The 22,900-nt window shown below is 42.3% G+C and overlaps 1 protein-coding gene across 5 annotated transcripts in view; it reads right to left on the reverse strand.

Moving 5' to 3' along the window:
* The window catches only part of thsd4 (thrombospondin type 1 domain containing 4), a 217,034-nt gene that overhangs the window by 19,487 nt on the left and 174,647 nt on the right, over window positions 1-22,900 (reverse strand). For all 5 annotated transcript variants that reach the window (XM_062963309.1, XM_062963311.1, XM_062963310.1 and 2 more), the window contains 6 exons: window positions 11,277-11,452; window positions 10,875-10,971; window positions 9,724-9,966; window positions 5,348-5,477; window positions 4,096-4,300; window positions 3,594-3,767 (listed from right to left, as the gene is read on the reverse strand). In XM_062963309.1, the coding sequence (XP_062819379.1) occupies window positions 3,594-3,767; window positions 4,096-4,300; window positions 5,348-5,477; window positions 9,724-9,966; window positions 10,875-10,971; window positions 11,277-11,452 (1,025 nt within the window). The remainder of the gene's footprint in view (window positions 1-3,593; window positions 3,768-4,095; window positions 4,301-5,347; window positions 5,478-9,723; window positions 9,967-10,874; window positions 10,972-11,276; window positions 11,453-22,900) is intronic.

Genomic DNA, 22,900 nt, shown 5'->3' on the forward strand with positions numbered 1-22,900 from the left:
ATAATTCTTTTTCTCCCAGACCCATGAAAGATCACTCCCATAAATTTCTAAAGAGGCATTCATCCCTCTGCGAGAGAAAATAAATAAACAGAAACATACTTTGCGATTAGACATGAGAAAAGGGAGCGTGTTATAACTAGATCCTTTGAGCCCCTGCCTTGACAAACAAGCTTTGAGGAGCAAGAAACGCACAAAGCAGGCGGATGGAAGAAGCGTGCAAAGCAAGAGTTGGAAGACGCGGAGTAGCATCTCGACTTTCATGGCCCGTGGGATCCGTCTCTGCAATCCAGACCATCGAGATCCTACATTGGGTCATATAGCGCAAAGCTCCAAATACGGAGTGATGCCTTGCACAATAATAATAATAATAATAATAATAATAATAATAATAATAATAATAATAATAATAATAATAATTTCCTTGACAAAATTGAAGGAAAAGCTGATAAGGAGAAGACCTGGCTCTGGCTCACGAATGGGACCCTGAAGAAGGAGACAGAAGGCCTGATCCTTGCAGCCCAGGAGCAAGACATCAGAACAAATGCAATTAAGGCCAAGATTGAAAAATCAGCTGATGACCCAAAATGCAGACTGTGCAAGGAAACCGACGAAACCATTGATCATATCCTCAGCTGCTGTAAGAAAATCGCACAGACAGACTACAAACAGAGGCACAACTATGTGGCCCAAATGATTCATTGGAACTTATGCCTCAAGTACCACCTCCCAGCAGCAAAGAACTGGTGGGATCACAAACCTGCAAAAGTATTGGAAAATGAGCACGCAAAGATACTGTGGGACTTCCGAATCCAGACTGACAAAGTTCTGGAACACAACACACCAGACATCACAGTTGTGGAAAAGAACAAGGTTTGGATCATTGATGTCGCCATCCCAGGTGACAGTCGCATTGACGAAAAACAACAGGAAAAACTCAGCCGCTATCAGGACCTCAAGATTGAACTTCAAAGACTCTGGCAGAAACCAGTACAGGTGGTCCCGGTGGTGATGGACACACTGGGTGCTGTGCCAAAAGATCTCAGCCGGCATTTGGAAACAATAGACATTGACAAAATCACCATCTGCCAACTGCAAAAGGCCACCCTACTGGGATCTGCACACATCATCAGAAAATACATCACACAGTCCTAGACACCTGGGAAGTGTTCGACTTGGGGTTTTGCGAAACGAAATCCAGCATATCTATCTTGTTTGCTGTGCCATACAACGTCGTTGTGTTGATAATAATAATAATAATAATAATAATAATAATAATAATAATAATAATAATAATAATAATAATAAGCAGCAGCAGAGGGGACAATGAATCTCCCTGGAAAATTCCTCTTCTGATGTTGACAAGTCCATAGCTTTCATTTCCAACAAACAGTTCAGTTTTCCAGTGCTCCATCATGTTTTCAATGAAGGTGCCAACTGTTTTACAAATCCCGATGGCGTCCAGGCACTTGATGATCCAGCTGTGTGGGAGTGAGTCAAAGGCCTTTTTGTAGTCAATCCATGTCATGTGAAGATCAGCTTTTTGGCTCTTACAGTTCTCCAGAATCATTTTGTCAATCAATAACTGGTCTTTAGTGCCCCTGCTTTTCCGTTTGTTGCCTTTCTGTTCATCTGTCAAGATGTTTTTTTCTTCAAGATAATCTTGAACTTTGTCAGCTATGATGCCAGTCAGTAGTTTAAACATAGTGGGCAGACACTATCAGGACCTCAAGATTGAACTTCAAAGACTCTGGCAGAAACCAGTGCAGGTGGTCCCGGTGGTGATCGGCACATTGGGTGCCGTGCCAAAAGATCTCAGCCGGCATTTGGAAACAATAGACATTGACAAAATCATGATCTGCCAACTGCAAAAGGCCACCCTGCTGGGATCTGCGCGCATCATCCAAAAATACATCACACAGTCCTAGACACTTGGGAAGTGTTCGACTTGTGATTTTGTGAAACGAAATCCAGCATGTCTATCTTGTTTGCTCTGTCATAATAATAATAATAATAATAATAATAATAATAATAATAATAATAATAATAATAATAACAACTTTATTTTTATATCCCGCTCCCATCTCCCCAAAGCATGAGTTGTTTGGCAATATTGTATAATCGACCCTCGGTATCCACTGGGATTTGGGTCCAGAAGCATCCCCGTAGTTACCAAAATCCATAGACGGTGCCCAAGTCCCATTCTATTAAATGATGAAATTAAATGGCATCCCTTATATATTATGGCAAATCAAGGGAAATGTTTGCAAGCTGTGAATGATTGGATCCATGGATACTGTGGATACGGAAAACCAACAATACACCGAAATGCACACTTGAATGGGTATTTGGATGCATTGCAAAACCCTATATACAACTCCTTTTCCATGAGCTTGAAGTGAAGGAGTAGGTATAACTATCAGGACATGGAAGAGATGATGATAATAATAATAATAATAATAATAATAATAATAATAATAATAATAATAATAATAATAATAATAATAATAATGTAATAATAATAATAATAATAATAATAATAATAATAATAATAATAATAATAATACATCACACAGTACTAGACACTTGGGAAGTGTTCGACTTGTGATTTTGTGAAATGAAATCCAGCATATCTATCTTGTTTGCTGTTTTATACAATAATGATGATGATGATGATGATGATGATGATGATGGTGGTGGTAAAAGTAAAGGTTTTCCCCTGACATTAAGTCCAGTCGTGTCCGACGCTGGGGGTTGGTGCTCATCTCCATTTCTAAGCCGAAGAGCCGGCGTTGTCCATAGACACCTCCAAGATCATTTGGCCACTGGCATGACTGCATGGAGTGCCATTTTCTTTCCGCCGGAGCAGTACCTATTGATCTACTCACACTGGCATGTTTTCGAACTGCTAGGTTGGCAGAAGCTGGGGCTAACAGCAGGCGCTCACTCCGCTCCTCAGATTTGAACCTGCAACTTTTCGGTCCACAAGTTCAGCAGCCCAGCACTTTAACACGCTGTGCCATCAGAGGCTCCAATAATAATAATAATAATAAAAAAAAAACAACAGGAAAAACTCAGCCGCTATCAGGACCTCAAGATTGAACTTCAAAGACTCTGGCAGAAACCAGTGCAGGTGGTCCCGGTGGTGATGGGCACACTGGGTGCCGTGCCAAAAGATCTCAGCTGGCATTTGGAAACAATAGACATTGACAAAATTACGATCTGCCAACTGCAAAAAGCCACCCTGCTGGGATCTGCAGCATCATCTGAAAATACATCACACAGTCCTAGACACTTGGGAAGTGTTCGACTTGTGATTTTGTGAAACGAAACCCAGCATATCTATCTTGTTTGCTGTGTCATACAACGTCGTTGTATAATAATAATAATAATAATAATACATCACACAGTCCTAGACACTTGGGAAGTGTCCGACTTGTGATTTTGTGAAACAAAATCCAGCATATCTATCTTGTTTGCTATGTCATAATAAAATAATAATAATACTTTATTTTGTCCTAGGACCTTCCGAATGCAAAACATTTGATCAGAACAGAAGTCTGAACGTTGTCCTAAAAAAAGAACCTAAGGCTCACCCGGTCGCTCCATTCCGTCAGAAACCAACTCTTGGCGCAAGGGCCCATGTCGCAGTTCTCGATGTCATTCGGACGTAGCTTCATGTTGCATTCCTCATCGTCTACAACGTCTCCGAGGTTGCTGACACACTTCACATCTCGGGTCCGCTGACCTACCCCGCACGGCACTGAGCACTAAACAAAGAAGAAAAGAAAACGGTTGGGTTGAATACGTACAATGGGGGGAGGCAGAATAACGAGAGATCAGGAATTCAGCTAACATTTATAACCCAGGAAGAAAAATGGTGTTGCATAGTGTTATACAAATCAATACATCCTTCTGCAAATTGGAGGACCTTCTCATGCACGGAGCACAAACAATGGGCATCATTTCATGTTGCAAATCAGGGTTGGTGCAGTGGTGGTCTCCTAGAGGCATCACTACCATCGTCCCCGGAAAAGAAGACATTAATCTGTGGGGTGTTTATTGTTGCCATTGTCGCTACGACTCGTTCCTGTTTACCGATGTCCACTCTGTCCGAATTTGCCATTCGCTGCAGATCTTCAGCTGGCACGTACTTGTTGTCTCCGGTTTCTCCAGGTGTTGGCAGCGGTAGGGCTGGACCGTGAGGCTGCGGTTGGCGTAGATCTGCCGGCACAGGACCTGGCGGTGCTGCATCCCAAGGCCGCAGGTCTTGCTGCACTCCGACCATTCCCCTATATCCCAGCTAAGAAGGAGAAGAGAAAACAATGGGATTGCCATCCAATTGGTAAACACCAGCCAATGCACATTTTGGTGCCACAAATGTTAAGACCAGTTTCTGGGAATATTTGACCTTCTGATTCCAAAAATGGCACCAGTTTGCCCGTATCAGCTCTAGTTTTTGAGATACAGAACATATCCCGTATATCAGTTGCCCATAGAAAACCACGATAACCATACCCAAGAACCTAGTACAGATACAGTCTACTCAATGCAATTTTTTGATTCAGCACCCAAAAGAAACCCAGGAACAGACCCCAAAATAAGGAGCCCACGGTGGCATAGTGGATTAAAGCCTTGTAACTTGAAGGTTGGGTTGCTGACCTAAAGGCTGCCAGGTTCGAATCCCACCCGGGGAGAGCGCGGATGAGCTCCCTCTGTCAGCTCCAGCTCCATGCGGGGACATGAGAGAAGCCTCCCACAAGGATGGTAAAAACATCAAAACATCCCCTGGGCAATGTCCTTGCAGACGGCCAATTCTCTCACACCAGAAGCGACTTGCAGTTTCTCAAGTCGCTCCAGACATGAAAAAAAAGACCCCAAAATATGTTGAAACTTATAGAAAGCTATACCCAGCATACATTTATGACAAATATCATTTTCTTCCTCTTTTCCTCTCCTCCATTAAACACCATGTTTGATTATGCACCAATAGTTTGGAAATACAGATCTTTAAGTACTGTATATACTCGAGTATAAGCCTAGTTTTTCAGCCCTTGTTTTTTTGTGGTAAAATTAGATGCCACAGCTTATATTCGGGTCGGCTTATATTCGAGTATATACGGTATTTATTTTTGGTTGGGCTGTGTAATCTATATGTTAAACGGAGCCCATTGTGGATTGCTTGATTGTATCTTAACAATGCCTTTTAATATGTTTTGCTTAGGTATTTAAACATGATTTCTAATAAATTTGGTTTGATGCTTTGAGTGCCAACACTGGGGCAGAAAACCAGACATCAGTGAAGAAATAGCAATGTAACAACAACACATTTTTGGCACAATTATCTTACAAGGCTGGGCAAGGGAAGATGTTACAAGGTTCTTCTTCGGGACTGGGCTTGGTACTAGTATCACAATAACTTTCGGAGATCTCCTCGTGTGTGTTTCTATTCACGCAATGGAAGACGGGATACTGCGAACCTGGAAGGATAACAAACAAAATGTCATATACTTAAAACTCGAAATTATTTGAAATACCATTTAACATCAGACACGTTTAATTGCTGGTGGATTGATATAACGCCATCAGTGTACATGATGCCGATTTAGAGCTACATAAACAGAAACGGCACCGTGGAATCGAAAACATTGTTCTCCAAATTAAATGCTTTATGAAGCACCATGCATGGTTGTAAACACAATCACTGCAAAAGGGCTAGACGCATGTTGAAAGATGGGGCGGCAATAAAACCACGTTCCAATGGTTTAGCATGTTGGATTGTTTATACACAGCCAGATCCAGATAGGTCATTAAATACCAAAGTCAAAATCATCCACGCTGTGTTTCCAATTTCTATGGATGGGTGTGAAAACTGGACTGTAAAAATAGCTGGCAGAAGGTTAACTCATCTGAAATGTTGTGCAAGGGGAAGAGTTCAGTGAATACCATGAAATGAATGAGTCCTGGAGCAAAACAGGCCTCTCACTCTCAGTAGGACGATACTGAGGCCATCATTTTTTGGACATATCGTGAGATAACATGGATGACAGCGGGAGAGCATGACATATTGTTCTCACAAGTGGATATGATGCCAAGAGTAATGGTTGTACAATTTGCCAGAGAACAAGTTGTCCTTGTCTTTGGCTCTTCTCCTTGATTGTCTTCTTAGGTGGCTTCTGACTTGGGAATCTCACCTTCTGACACTAACTCTTCTTTCAATTTGGATTGTATCATCACAGGATTTTTTTTTTGCGGTAACAAGCATTTGAAATTAGTTTACCAGGACCCCCTTCTACCCAGTATGAACACATTCATCTGTGGTGAAGGACCATCTGTAAATGGTCCTTCACCATTATCTCCCACTCCTGCTCATGCTCTTTAGCTGTGTGGCACATTTCATCTGGTTCCTCAAGAAAGGCCCATCTGACTTGGGAGATAATACCAGCAGAATTGTGCGATCACACAACTGTGGAATGGTAGGAACATACTGGCAAGTCCAAAGACTTATGCACATCTACACGTAGGACTGCTGGAATCAACAGGATTTACATTTGTCATGCCTAAAGTACCTCTTTGATTTCAACTAGTCTCCTTGAAGTATGAGATCCTGCATCATCAAGAGTAGTATAAGAGTTCTGCAAGCAGAATTATCCTACAGTTTCCCTCTCACTTTCCTCAGAAATTACGATTTCACTGAGATCGTCCCCTTCCATAGTCAGTCATTGGATAGTAGAGAACAGGGAGGATTGGGGAACCAAGTGGTCATATCCTAGATTCATAAGAATGTCATCCACTAAGACTCATAGCTAGACTCATAACGTCATCCACCAACACTCATAGATAGACTCATAAGATTGAGATCATCCACCAAGACTCATAGCTAGACTCATAATGTCATCCACCAAGATTCATAGATAGACTCTTAAATTGAGGTCATCCACCAAGACTCATAACTAGACTCATAACGTCATCCACCAAGACTCATAGACAGACTCTTAAGATTGAGGTCATCCACCAAGACTCATAACTAGACTCATAACGTCATCCACCAAGACTCATAGACAGACTCTTAAGATTGAGGTCATCCACCAAGACTCATAACTAGACTCATAATGTCATCCACCAAGATTCATAGATAGACTCATAAGATTGAGGCCATCCACCAAGACTCATAGCTAGACTCATATAGTTGACATCATCCACCAAGGTCCACCAAGGTCCTCAGGAGGTCTCTGCAGGTGATGCAATTATGCTTCCTCTGGTTATGGGGATGTAGGCAGGCACATTTCTGATTTTTTTCCCCATTCTCCATGGAAGAACTAACACACCAAAAGTATGAGTCCAAAGAGAGGCTCTATTCATTGCAGAGGAAGAAAGAGAATACCAACTTTATCCTGACCCATAAGTGTACATTACTAGCAGAATATGTCATTGTGAACATGTCAATCTGAGTTACAAAGCTTCCTTTCTCTCTCTTCTCTCTCCTTGCCATGCTTTTGTTTTGCCCGATGGCTAAAAGAAATACATCTGAACCAAATTCAAGGTCAAGAAGAGGATTCGCTTCCCCCATGGTGGACGTTTCCCTAATCTTAGGGATCCCGCTGTATCGCTATATCATTACCGAGAACTGATCCTCTTTTTGCAAAACTCAGCGGGGAATTCTGCATTTTCCCTGGAATGAATCCCCATTTCTGAATTTAAACCAGAGAGGGCTCACTCTGCCTTGCCAATTTCTCCAGGGCTGGAACTTGGATCAAGTTGAATATAATCTTCCCAATCAAAACATGACACATGGTTGGAAATGCACCAACTCTAAAGTATATTTGGATAGAAACTCCACAGTCCTCTCAAGGCAGGGAAGAATCTGAAGTGTTATGTGCAGTGTACCTAAGCTAAGAGGTGAAATTTACAACTGGGAGCTTCATTCGACTGCTATGTCTCCATTGAGTTGTGATGTTGAGGCGCCCATTGGGGAATCCAATGGACCTAGTGATACCACTTGTTGCTAGACCCAAGAATTATGCCTAGGGACATAATTAATCATCAATTTCCATCTCAAAGGAAGAAATAAGACATTTTACTTGCAAGTTTTATTCTGTTCTTAGGCTCTATTTGAAAACCATACCGTTTTCAGAGCCTAATCACGATCTGGGGATTATTTCACGCAGAATTCTCAGAGACTATTTTGCAACATATTTCTGCACAGAAATATCATTTTCTGCATGGAAGTAACTCTAAATTAATGGTAACTTCCTTTGAGAATGAAATTGGTGAGGAATTATATCCATAATTCAGAGTACATGAATCGTACCAATGTCTGTTTGGCATGCAATAAAAAAACAAGAAAAGAAATGGGAAAAGATGTAATGCATTCAGTGTTTTGTTTTGCCAGGAAAGCATTCAGCTACAGAAACACAAAATTGCAATAATTGACCTTCTGGAGCCATTTAAAATTCTCCTGGTAGCGTTTTTAGGGAATATGTCACTTTTGGCACAGCTGTTTGCCCTCTTTCTCAAAGCACCGTCCCTGTTTCGGAGCCGCGAATATACCGGTAGTTTCCAAGTTGCATTTTTCTAACTGCCGACATTCCTATTTAGGATCCGGGTTTTATGCAAAGCCCAGCTCCGCATGGGGAGCCTTTGAAGAATTCTTGGCCACCTTTTATTGTTTCCAGAGGTTTATAAATGGCCGGGATATGTTGCGTTTGGCAAGAAGAGACGGGTGGGGGCAACAACATTGCCTTTACCCACTGGGGTGTGTTTTTCTAGTTGGTGATGCCTCTATTGAAGACTCTTTGCCAAGACAAATGGTAGGCAGGGGGAAAGTAGCTGAGCCAATATTTATTGCTCAGAGAGGTTTTTTCCCCTCTGGTCCCAAGTGAGCTGTTGTGGCTCAGCCTCTGTGTGACTCTGATGAGGATTCTGGGATGCAGTTTCAAGATGATGGGATTCAGGTTCAGGATGAGTTTCAAGATGACTCTGATGGGAATTATGGGATTCAGGTGCAGGGTGTTCCTGCTGTGGAAAACAAGGAGCAGGGAGGCTTTCCCATGGGAAGAAATGATGTTGTTGATGATGATGGTTTTCAGGTGCAAAAAGTAGGAAGGGAGAGCAGCTCCCAGCCTCAGCCTGATAACACTAACGAGCCCTGTGGCCTTGACGATGGGGCCGCATCTCTCGATTGAGATAGTCGTCTGGAATTTTGGGGGTTGCGCAGAAGTCTTAGAATAGCAAATAAGAGGGAGGTCAAAGGGCAAAGAAATGCCTTCACGTTATGCTATTAAAGCAGTCGGCTGAGAGGGAAATCTTTGTCAAAGCAATTTCCTTGCTTGAATCAAGAACCAAGACTGCTTTCCTGTGTTATCTTATGGCTTGGATGTAACCTCGTTTCTGGGACTTTGGTGTCTATTGAAAGGGCTCTGTTTGATGTGGCTTTGTTTATTACAGCCTTGTTTTACAACTATCTTTTGGAACTATACTTTTGCCTTTTATGAACTGCTTTTCTCCTATTTCCTAATAAACTACAAAAGACTACATTCTGTGTGCAGCCTGGTGTCTTTAGCAAGGTGAAGCTAACCTGAGGTGCGACATGAGCGGAGAAAAAACTATTTGTAAAAATAAGTTTCTATAAATCACAGTGTTTGGAATGGCCTTGGAGGGAGCTAAAGAGTCTCAGAAGAGTTCGATATAGGTCTCAACTGACCACGCAACAGCAACATCACCTACCTTTCCCACATGTGACAGTGCATTCAGTGGTTCCAATCTGTTTCCAGTTGTAGTCCCGATTGCGTCGAGGGGGCTGTCCGGCCGGCACCTGGTTGTCTGGTGGATGGGAAGGAAATCTTCCAGGCTGAATTATGGGGAAAGTCCCCGCAGGTTGTCCCATGTGCGTCCCTGTCTCCCTGCGCAAAGTCTCCTCCTCGTAATTCACACTCTCCGTCACATCCAGCTGGCCATTGAATGGCTCCCCTGTGGGATTGGAAATAATCCCAAATAACAGTCATCCTGTATATAAGTCAAACTCATGTACAAGTTGAGGACATATACAAAATTATGGATTTTGACATGGCTCATGAACAAGTTGAGGACATATACAAAATTATGGATTTTGACATGGATCATGAACAAGCTGAGGACATATACAAAATTATGGATTTTGACATGGATCATGAACAAGTTGAGGACATATACAAAATGATGGATTTTGGCATGGCTCATGAACAAGTTGAGGACATATACAAAATTAGGGATTTTGACATGGCTCATGAACAAGTTGAGGACATATACAAAATTAGGGATTTTGACATGGATCATGAACAAGTTGAGGACATATACAAAATGATGGATTTTGACATGGCTCATGAACAAGTTGAGGACATATACAAAATTATGGATTTTGACATGGCTCATGAACAAGTTGAGGACATATACAAAATTATGGATTTTGGCATGTATCAAGAACAAGTGGGGTCTCTTTGTGGAGAGAAAAGGAGATGATGATGATGATGATGATGATGATGATGATGATGATGATGATATGTCCTCGTGTAGCTATATTTTAGGGCCAAACTTATGGATTTTAATAATATGATCAATGGATAAGTCAAGGGTTGTTCCTTGAGTTGACTTGTTATAATTTGATCTCATGTATAAGTCAAGGGCAGGTTTTGGGGCCAAATTTATGGATTTTGATATAACTAATTGATAAGTTGTGGATCATCCCTTGAATATACCCATGTATATGGTGACCTCATGTACAAGTCAAGGGCATATTTTAGGCCTACGGTTAAGTTGATCATCATTCCCCAAAGAAGTGAAAATGTCAAATGCCACTTCAGAGGCCAGCCAAACTTTGATTAAGGAACAGGCTGTCTTACCTGGCCGTCTATGAAGAGGCACCTGGGGACTGATCACATTGGGTCCCGGTATGATGTATTCGTAATGTATACCTGGATTAGGCTGCTGATGGATCATCTAGAACAGAGAAGAACCAAAGGGAAGTATTGAAAAGCTGGCATTGTTTCCATATGAGACTTAGGAGGTTCAAATTCATCATGGCAAGAATTTTGTGGGTGTCTATAACATCCAGAAGTTTCGCATATGGAGGTAAAAAAATTTGCCAGCTTTCTCACCCCACTAAAAGGTTACGAGATGTTTCCATCTTGAACTACCGACCCATATTTATCATGTTTTTATATACAAATGGTGAGAAATTATATAATACAAAAATAGTGGAAAATAATTGAAAGATTAAGAGAGAAATAATATTTTCATCTTACATAAACATCCAAGACTTCATTTGTTGGGCCATCAGCTAAAAACGACTCCCCGGCAGTGCTTGAGATCTCATTGGGGCGCTTATAGGTGAACATGGTTCCTCCTCCCTCGTATCTCCCCGGTCGATCAATTGCCCAGTTCCCATTGATAATAGATCGTCCCGTTCGACTCCGCAATGCTGTAAGAAAGAAATTGGGGAGAAGGAAATGTGAACACTTCTGATTATATTTTACATACACATACACACAAGGCTGCCAAGTCAACTATTTGGCTGTTTTGATCATCTTTCCAAAGATGGACAACATAAATCAATTTATGGATTAGTGAAACCAACTACGAAGGAATGGCCCAGTTTCTAGATATTTTTATTCGGAACTCCTCAAACCCATAAGAATGTGAGGAGACCCAAGGTGTACCCAAGACTTATGAGGAACTCATATCAGAATGATTTATAGTCAGTGTTGGACAAGAGTTGGAGTAAGATTGCTTGCTTACTGCCTCCCAACCTTCTAACAATGCACCCATCTCTCTTTTGATCTGTCCATGGTCCTGATATTTCGATTCTCATCAGTTCATTTCTTGCTCTTCTCACATTCTCCAAACTGTCTGCCCATCTATGAATATTTGAGTCTATCCCATCTGAAGGTTCTTCACATGGTTCTACTCCAAGGTTGGTCAACAGAAATATGTTCTGCATGTGGTATCACCTACCACAAGTCAACCGCATGCACCTGCTAAACCAGAGAGGGACCACCTTCACCAATTGAAGGTTGTTGTGACTCAGCTGGAGTCTCAGAGTGACTCTGATGGGGATTGTGGGATTCAGGTTCCAGATGTTCTAGATGATGAGATTCAGGTTCAAGATGACTCTGATGGGAATTATGGGATTCAGGTTCAGAGTGTCCCTGTTGTGAGAGATGAAGCGCAAGGAGGCATTCCCACAGCAGGGGATGGTGTTGATGATACCGGAGATGATACTGAAGCTAGCCAGGTGCAACGGGAGGACAGCTTCCCATTAGATAGCAAGCAGACAGAGGCTGCTGCTAATGAGCTATCTGGCCTTGATGGAACGGCATCTCTGGATCGAGCTGTTTGGAATTTCGGGTTCGCAGGAGTGTCAGAATAGCAAACAAGAAAGAGGTCAGAGGGCAAAGAAATGCATTCATGCTGTGCAGAGAATATTAAAGGGTGTGCTGAGAGAGAAACCTTTCTCAAAAGCAACGTCTCGTTTGAATTAGAAGCAGCTCTTGCTTTCTTGGATTATCCTGTAATCAAGTTCATGGGACTATGTCATGTATTTATGCCTAAGGTTTTCTTGGATTAATCTGTATAGCCTTGGTTTTGCAACAATCTTTTGGATCTTTACTTTTGGTTTTTAAGAACTATTTATTTCCTAATAAACTACAAAAGACTTCAACCTGTGTACAGCCTGGTGTGTTCAGCAAGGTGAAGCTATCCTGAGGTGCGACAAAGGTCAACATGCCCTCAGAACAAAGCTTTCAAGGAGCCACATGAAAGTATGGTCCAAAGCTGAAATGGAAAAGTCAACGTTGGTGGTGGTTGAGGAGATATCCTTCATAGTCTCCCTTCTCCCTCTGCTTATTACTCTTTCACTCAGATTTGGAAATGTTACTTTGTTGGAGTCCCATCCTACCTCGGTCCAAATACCCTAAAGGCTCAAGATTTCATCTGATCTTGGAAATAAGGCAGGATCGTCTCTGATTAGAACTTGGATGGTAGACCACCAATGGATATGAAGTGCTGTAGGCTATATTTCAGAGCAAGGAATGGGCAAAATCACCTTGTAATAGGTTGACAGGTGACTTGAAGACCTCACCCAACCTTAGACAATGGCTAGAAGTCTATCTCACTTATATGAAAACTCTACTACAGTTGGGTGTTTTCATCTGATGTGGAACAGCTGCACAATGGACACTGCAATTTGGATTCATACATAGTCCTGCAATGTCACCATTTACAAATGAGTTAGTGTTGCGCAATTGTGGAGTCCATTTGCGAGTCAATTCACGCTCCATCTTCTTGATGTCAGACTTTAGCCATTGACTTTAGAGTTCAACCCGTCTTTCTTTCTAACACTAACACTGATGTAAGGAGTAATGTATTTCTCACCATGTCAGCTGTGCTAATTCTGCTTCCAAGGTCAAGGCCTGCAGATTATTAGAAGGAAAGGGTGAAAGGTAAATTGCCTAAATTCTAGTCATCGAGTTGCTATTGCACTCAACGTGTCTTAATTTGAGCACCTGCAAAATAGATCTGCTTGGCAATCTCCTCTTGGCCTGGACTTAAAAATACATTTTAATATGGAACACATCTAAGCAAGATTCAATTTTTATTTTATTTGAATAGTTCCTAATATAGTTTCTTGGTTCTTAAAATAAAACAGAGTCGCAGAAGCATAGAAATCTTATTTCAAAGGAATGCTGGCAAGGATTCAATAGGACAAAGATCAGATCTGTGCTCACAGACTGGTACTTCTCAATTAAATGTGAACACGGCTTAATTACGAATTAAAGAATTGCCAGGAAAGGTAGCTGTTCAAATGTTTGAAAACAGTAAGGCCCAAGGCTTGGGAAAAGTTACTTTTGGAGACTATCGCTTTCAGAGGGGATGAAGCTATGCACCTACTTGCTTCTTTTTTTTTGTGGATATAAATATATTGTTGCATAATAAAAAATTCAGAACTTGTTTGCTGTATGTATATTCAACCCTCCACTTTCACTAGGTTGGGGCAAAAGACCCCCCCCAAAAGAGCCAGCATTGTCCATAGACACCTCCTAGGTCATGTGGCCGGCATGACTGCATGGAGTGACGTTACTTTCCCACTGGAGCAGTACCTATTGATCTACTCACATTTGCATGTTTCACACTGCTAGGTTGGAAGAAGCTGGGGCTAACAATGGGAGCTCATCCCGTCCTGCGGATTCGAACTGCCAGCCTTCCGATGAGCAAGTTCTGTAGCTTAGCAGTTTAACCCGCTGCGCCACTGCGGTCCCCAGAATCATACCAAAGGACTACAAAAAGTCAAAATCGTAAACGTGGAGGGACGACTGTGAGCAAATTACCTAAAATTGGAAATATGCAGACGATTTGAAGATTCACACATGGTTCCAATGAGTTTTGTATTTGGCAGCATATGAGAAGCTGACTCTCCCTTTGAAAGAGTGAAGAAATTGGATGACAACTTGAAAATCACCCCTAATTGCCAATACTCTGAATGCCAAATTGATTTCTTGGGAGATTACGTTTGTTGGAAGTGCTTCCGGAAAGTAACATATGTGTCGTTTGGAGTGGGACTATATATATATAAATGTGTGAGAAGCGAGAAATTTTTGGAGAGAATGAAAAACGCGTACCTTTTTTTCAGGTGCCAAATCGCAACCAATTAAATGTCTGGAACATTTAATGGCGAGGCTAAAAAACACAGCGGAGCGGAGGAATCCCCAGTTCATACGTTATTAAAATTAATGCCTTGATGGATTTTACATTGTGGAGAAGTGGTAAAGTTCAATTATTTATTAGATTTCCTTCATTACAAGAAGAGCTGTATTTACAGAGAAAAGGGCAGACCAAGGATATTATCACGCTCTGCTGTTATAGTGCTATTATTTCGTTTTAACCTCAATTACCTGCCTTGGAATTTGCAGTTTAGGGAGGACTCTTTAGCATCCTCAACCAGAGAACTCTAAGGCCTTACTAAACTATAAAATCCAGGATTTGTAGCCGTAAGAGTTTAAATGAAATGCGTAATAGCACGATAACAACGGTGTGTTGCGTTTTTTAATGCTATAGTGAAAACTTTAAAAATTTCCCAAAAATCAGTGGATACGTGAAATGTTCTGAAATTTGGCAGGCTCGCAGTCAGAAATGTGACCTCTTTACCAGCTAGAATGGTTTTCACAAAACTTTGGAAACAAGACCTCACCCCTACAAAAACGCAATGGCTAGATAAAATAAGAGAGATTAAAAAATATGGATAAATTGACCTTTCTGTTAAAGACAATATAACGGAAAGGTTATGAAAATGACAGACTGGAAAAATTTTGAGGACTATATAAACAAGATTTTTTAAAAAAAACTATATGAATAACATGGACTCAGAATTAGTGACTTATACAGTCTTCCATGTGGAACATGAACTCTGGTGGGCATTGGACCTGCAAACTCTGAATATAGAGTTTTCTATATACTTTCTATGTATGTATGTGTGTTGGTAACACATGGATTATATTTTGGTTTAATTACTGTTTTATAGTTCATATTATTGGATTACATTTCTATAGTGGCCTCTTGCCTATGGATCAAATCTTACCAGTACAAAAACGGAACCCTCCTTCCAATTTCAATAATTTCCCGGTAACAGAATGAGAGAAAAACAGATAACGGGACTTGAAAATGTCACGGGATTTTGCTGAGACCCCTACTATAAAGTTCAAAATAAAAACCAGAGTGCATCTATTATCCATCAATACTGGAATATCTAGCTGACATTGTATATACCTGTACTGATAAAGTCTAGGGGGCCGGGCTGTAGCGCAGCTGGCTAGTAACCAGCTTCTATAAATCACTACTGACCGAGAGGTCATGAGTTCGAAGCCCGGGTCGGGTTAAGCCTCCGACCATAAAAAAAAATAGCCCCGGCTTGCTGTTGACCTAGCAGCCCCGAAAGACAGTTGCATCTGTCAAGTAGGGAAAATTTAGGTACGCTTTATGCGGGAGGCTAATTTAACTAATCTACAACACCATAAAACTACTCACGAGGAAAAGAAGAGGAAGAACAGCCACCAATGGACGGTGAAGCAACAGCTCCCCCTGTGGCCGGAATTGTGAAGCTGGAAAGATGTTAAAAATGCCTCTGTGTCTGTCTAAAAAACTGACTGTTGTTTGTCTGTTGGCATTGAATGTTTGCCATATATGTGTTCATTGTAATCTGCCCTGAGTCCCCTTCGGGGTGAGAAAGAAGGGCGGAATATAAATACTGTAAATAAATAAATAAATAGAAGGGAATAATAAGCATTTGCATGCTCAGCAGAAACACATTGCTGCGTCAATGGCTTCTACTGAAGCCAAAGAAGCCAATTGAACACTCGCAACATCGCTGCTATGAGCGAGATTGAAATATGTATTATCGCATCTTCAGAAATCCCTTCGGAGCAACCACTGCCATTCCGAGTAATATACTTACAGTATATTACTTCCCCTGTGAGGCAAATGCCTTATATTTGTCTTGAAAGAGGCCACAATATCTCAGCAGAGAGACATTATTTGGTTGATACTGGAGATGTTTCTGTAACAGATCTAACACAATGTTTTCCTCTGGGGCATCTGGAATAAGATGGGAACGTATGAAGAGAATAGAAAGCGGTCCCAAGGGCTGTTTCCTAGACTTCTTATTGCTTGTATCTAGTCACACTCAGCCAGAGCTTGAAATAATTGCTTTTCAGTGAGTAGTTTAATCACTTGTAATAGTTTGTTAATTTTTATGACTAGTAAAAAATTTCTAGCGGCTTGCAATTAATTTACATTCAACGATGCAGGCAAAGTTACACACAAAGCATAGGTTTACAATAGATACTGCCACCCCTTTGGTGATGTTATTTGAAATATTGTACTTTAATAGGCGGATTCACAAAATACTGGAAGTGGAATTTCAGGTGGTCTCAGGGTTGACGCATGACATATCTCACGTCGCTAGAGAGTTCCACCGGAGAACCTCAAGATTCATATTAATCAAGTCTGCAAATAATCAAATTCATGAAAGTTAAATCTGCAAATGTGGAAGGTGAACAGTATTTGGGCCAGACTATTGGGACTGGAAGGTTTAGTTCCAAAATGGACTTTAGCTAACTCTGAGAAGGACCACGTGTCCACAGTGGACCAAATGTTCCCAATTATACTCACAATGGAAAATAGGTTGCTACAGAGATCTCAAATGCAAATCAATGGGGCTGTAGTGGTGCAATGGGTAAAACCCTTGTGCCGTTGAACTGCTGATTTGAATGTTGGCAGTTCAAATCTGTGAGATGGGGTGAGCTTCCGTCTGGAAGCTCCAGCTCCTGTCAACCTTCCTCCAAAAGCCGGAAATGAAAGGAGAAGCCTTTGCCTTTGTTTGTTTGTGTTTCTCATCTGATTGTAAAAACATTGAATGTTTGCCTATGAATCTAAATCAGTGGTTCCCAAATTTATTTGGCCTACAGCCCCCTTTCAAAAAAAAATTACTATCCAGTGCCCCCTGGAAAGGTGGGCGTGGCTTAGAGGGGTGGGCGTGGCTCCTGCTCAAGAGGGCGGGGCTGAGCCTCTCCCCAGTTCAAGATGCAGGGCTGGAAGGGGAGGTGGGCAGGGCCACAAATGGGAGGCCAGGACTGGGATGGGCGGAGTTACGAGCTCTGAGGCAGGGCTGAGCTTCTATCCCTGTCATGCGGTGCCTGCCAGGATACAGGAGGCGGGGCTAGAGGAGGGGGCGGGGCCTCTTCCCAAGTGCCTGACAGGACTGAACCTCTATATCCCGCCCCCGTGTTCTAGCAAGCGCCTCAAGGGAGGTATACAAAGGCTCAGCCCTGTTTCGGCTCTTGGGAAGAGGCCCCGCCCCCACCCCTAGCCCCGCCCTTTAGTCCTAAAAGGCCTCTCAGGAGAAGTATAGAGGCTCAGCCCTGTCTCGGGCTCTTGGAAGGAGGCCCCGCCCCTTCCCTAGCTCCGCCCTCTGTGTCCCAACAAGCACCTCAGGAGAGGTATAGATTCTCAGCCCTGTTTTGGGCTCTTGGGAAGAAGCCACGCCCCTCCTCTGGCCCCGCCCCCTGTGTCCTAACAGGTGCCTCAGGTGCTCAGCCCTGTCTCCGGCAATTGGGAAGAGGCCCCGCCCTCCTCTGGCCCCGCCCCGTCTCCTAATAGGTGCCATCACCGCCCCCCTGGATCGCTCCAGCACCCACTTTGGGAATCACTGATCTAAATGCTGTAATCTATTCTGAGTCTTCTAGGGGAGAAGGGCGGAATATAAATAAATTGTATCATTATGTATTGTTATTCTATAGTAGGAAAAGTTTTTAATTGAGTCTTAGCTGGTATGGGATCCTGAGCTAGTGAGAGCACAACCCAGCCTGATTTTCAGCTTTGCAGATAAATTGGTGCTGGAAAATGTAAGGGTGAATTGCTTGATTTGGATTAGAGACGCTCTCCGAGGCCAATTTAGTGCGTTTCAAGCTGGCTGCTAGATTAACGGCTCAGATGCTGGCTGGGAGGCAAGCCAAAAGTTATGCAGGTAACGTCTCAAAGAAGAGGTAACTCAATAACTTCAGTAGAGTTAAAAATGGAAAAAGCACTTTAAAATACAGAAGCAGGGAGGGGAGATTTCCTGAATTGCAAAAATGGAGCACGGATGCTGGAAATATCGGAGATTTCCCACCTTCAGTGGGAGCTGAATATACATTTATGAGACTCACTGGTTTGGATGGGTCAAAAAGAATCTATTACGTGTCAAGAAAAATGGATGAGGAATATCTTTGTAATTTGGCGATTGGTCCATGAAAAATGTACATGAAGTTGTTCTGCTCAGAAAACAGATCTTTTTCTGCGCAGAATGTTTTACGCAACAAACAGCTATATGCGATTTTTTTGCAAAATAAGTCTCGAAATGCGAATGGCCTTCAAAATCTACAGAGTTTCATCTTCTAGTCCCCAAATTTCAAATTTGTTTCTCACAAAGGTTTCTTGATATTTGATAGATTCGTTTCAACCCACCTATAATGGGGAGGGCTCCAAACCAGTGAATCTCAAACAAATGTATATTCAGCTCCCAAATGGGAAGCAAGAGTTTTTGGACATGTTTTTAGAGAGAGGAATAGCATCTGAACATTTAAGTCATTTTTCATTTTTATGAAGTCACTCGGTTAATCTGGACCCTGAAGTGTTGGTGATGGAAATGGCTTTCGATCTCGCAAGGGAGATGGGAGAAGATGGCTCCCAGCGAGCCTGCCTTTGTCATCAACTCCTCTTTGGCAGCCTCTATAGCTCTGGGAAGTACGTGGGGATTTTCCTTGGCTTGAAAAATGAACCTTCCGCCCAGGTGTGTCTCAATAAAGATGTCGCAAAGGAGTCAGGCAGCAGGTTTGCCTAAGAACATGGCCTCATAAATCAGGCGGCCCGCCCACTTTGGATGCGAGTGACAGAGCAAATTGCAGGGAAGTGATTGTTCCAAGATGGTCCTGAGATGATATCCGTGCCAAATTGATTGTCTTCCTAGCTTACAACAGATATAGGATTCATGGCTATCATCTGCAGCACAATTTGTGAACGGGACCTCATGCAAGAGACATGTCTCCTAAGAAAAAATGTGAATGTTTAATAAAGTGGAAATCAGCAGGAAAAAAGGAAGGCCATGTTAGAGATGAATTTGAGAAATGAGTTTGCAGAAGTGTTCATGAGCAGAGCTTTCATGGAGCTTCTCACGGAGCTTCTCATTGAGAAGGTTCTCATAAGTCAAAGTCAACATGATGGCATGGCAGCTAACTACAAGATTTTTTTTCGTGTCAGGAGCAACTTGCACCAAGTCGCTCCTGGTATGAGAGAACTGGCCATCTGCAAGGATGCTGCCCAGGGGATGCCCGGATGTTTTGATGTTTTACCATCCTTGTGGGAGGCTTCTCTCATGTCCCCGCATGGGGAGCTGGAGCTGACAGAGGGAGCTCATCCGCGCTCTCCTCAAGTTGGATACGAACCTTGCAGCCTTCAGGTCAGCTACCCAACCTTCAAGTCACAAGGCTTTAACCCACTACACCATCGGGGGCTCCTACTACTGCAAGAAATTAGACCCTAGAAGAAAAAGCAATTTCTTATTATGTCAGTCGGGTCCCTGAAACTGTGTCTCAATGAACGTATTGAGTTAAGAATCAAATACTGTTGGCCCTCCTCATTTGCGGATTCAACTTTTGATGATTTTATTATTTGCAGATTTCATTGATATGTTCTGTCTAGGAATTTCTGGGTCCTCTATTATGGCTCTATGGACAACTCCCACAAATTGTATTGAATTGGGATTTCTAGAAACCTTTCCCCTCTGATGATCTTCTAATTTTTAATGTCTGTAGAGCAGTGAGGTATTTTACAGGCTACTCCATGCATAAGATAAATAGATAGATAGACAGACAGACAGATAGGGGTAGGGGTAGGGTTAGGGATAGGGGTAGGGGGTAGGGATAGGGGTAGGAGATAGGGATAAGCATAGGCATAGAGATAGGGGTAGGGGTAGGGGTAGGGGTAGGGGGTAGGGATAGGGATAGGGATAGGGGTAGGGGATAGGGATAGGGATAGAGACAAATATATTGGCTGTGTGCCGATATGGCTGTGCAAATTCGTTGACATTCTTTTTAATGAAATGCCCAAGTATCTTCATACTCTTCCAAATTCAAGGTTTAAAACAAGAGAAACAAACACATCTGAACAGCCCTACCCCTTGCTTTTCTAAAATAGCTCCTTTTAGCTTTAGGTTGCACATATATGAACAGGGCACGGCTTTTGTTTGCACAATGTCAATCCGTGGAAAGTTTGACATCTTCGGTGAATTAAAGGAATATGACTAAACTATGTGTAGGGGCCGGAAAGAAGGCTGACTCTGTCTCTCTGCTTGGCAAATCCCAGCACTCGTATGCCAACCCTTGCTGATTCAGCTCCACTCCTTTCCTTCCTGTTCGTCAGACACTCTCTCTCCCATCCTGACAACACTCAATTTTCTCAGTGTGAAGAAGCATACGATGAGCCCCCTGAGAGCAATAAAGAGAGCAGGAGGAAAAGCCATAGCTGTTGGATGCCATAGTCCAGAAATAATCACAGGTAGGTGCTTCATGATTTATCATGTGACTAGAAATAGGATAATGGGCAGGGACCTGGAGACCAAGCAGGTGTGCCTCCATTGTCACGCAACATACTCATGATGAGTCCTCCAGACCATCAATGTTGGCAGGTCCTACATGTCTGTACTACTGAATGAAGGTATTGTATCCCCTTCTTTGAGGAACACACATTAGTAAGGATGCATCTACACTTGTTTGAACTTCTCCAGAACTGCCCTGAGATCCACACTTACCAGCATGGAAGCGCATGAGACAAAGCCAGGGAAAATAATTTCATGCAAACTGGGATTAAGGACTAGAATTGGACAGGAGTGGGAATGAGGTGACCTTCCAGATGTTGCTGAGCTAGAGATGTCCATAGAAGAAGAATGCTTTGGGACCATCTTCAAAAAAACGATGTAGCTTTCCAAGTCTCCAAGCCTAGGGAAATCTATTAAACCTATTTAAACGGCTCAGCTTCCAAACATACGTATTCTTCTGCTCCTCAAAACCTTGATCAAGCTGCTTCTTAATGTTCCTTAACAGCGAGGACATTCCTTCTAGCTCGGTTCAGCTACACATCCATAAGCTCAGCCTTTGAATCTCAGCAGGCCCTTGGCACCCGCTCCAAACACTGGACAAACACTCTTGAATTGTTTGCTAATCCAACCTCAGCATGGGCACTCCAGAAAGAGAGGAGAAATTAGTTCATGTGCTCATGACTGTTCACCCTTGGCTTTCTTTGGTCGGGAGAGCTTGGCATGGGAGGAATCTCACTTATGCTTTGACACTCCACAAGGACAGGAATTATGAGGTGTGTTGAAATGCACAAACATGGGCTGAGATCCTGCATCATGGCCACAGTATCTCAGACATTTCATATAAAAATTCAGCATCTTCTTCATATAACCTAAGCTGTAGTTTCCTAAAGAAATGGATACTGTGTTGCAGCCTTCTCCTTGGGATTTTCTTGGTGGACTTCAAGTCCCAACAGCCCCAGACAATGATGAGAAATGCTAGTACAGAGACATCTTTTGGTCATAGGAAGAGGCAAAGATACAAAAACAGGTTACTTATAGTTGAGCATTCAGCTCACAGCAAGCAGAGCGTGAAGTGCCATGGCTGTAAAGAATTTAGAGCTTAGGAGGCAAAGATACAAAAACAGGATACTTATAGTTGAGCATTCAGCTCACAGTAAGCAGAGTATGAAGTGCCATGGCTGTAAAGAATTTAGAGCTTAGGAGGCAAAGATACAAAAACAGGATACTTATAGTTGAGCATTCAGCTCATAGCAAGCAGAGCGTGAAGTACCATGTGGTTGTAAAGAATTTAGAGCTTAGGAGGCAAAGATACAAAAACAGGATACTTATAGTTGAGCATTCAGCTCATAGCAAGCAGAGCTTGAAGTGCCATGTGGTTGTAAAGAATTTAGAGCTTAGGAGGCAAAGATACAAAAACAGGATACTTATAGTTGAGCATTCAGCTCACAGCAAGCAGAGTGTGAAGTGCCATGTGGCTGTAAAGAATTTAGAGCTTAGGAGGCAAAGATACAAAAACAAGATACTTATAGTTGAGCATTCAGCTCACAGCAAGCAGAGCATGAAGTGCCATGTGGCTGTAAAGAATTTAGTGCTTAGGAGGCAAAGATACAAAAACAGGATACTTATAGTTGAGCATTCAGCTCACAGCAAGCAGAGCGTGAAGTGCCATGAGGCTGTAAAGAATTTAGAGCTTAGGGGGCAAATATGCAGAGTACAATCTTAAAAATCACAAAAGGTTTATTTACA

Source organism: Anolis carolinensis, unplaced genomic scaffold (assembly GCF_035594765.1).
Source record: "Anolis carolinensis isolate JA03-04 unplaced genomic scaffold, rAnoCar3.1.pri scaffold_11, whole genome shotgun sequence".
Classification (NCBI taxonomy): Eukaryota; Metazoa; Chordata; class Lepidosauria; order Squamata; family Dactyloidae; genus Anolis; species Anolis carolinensis.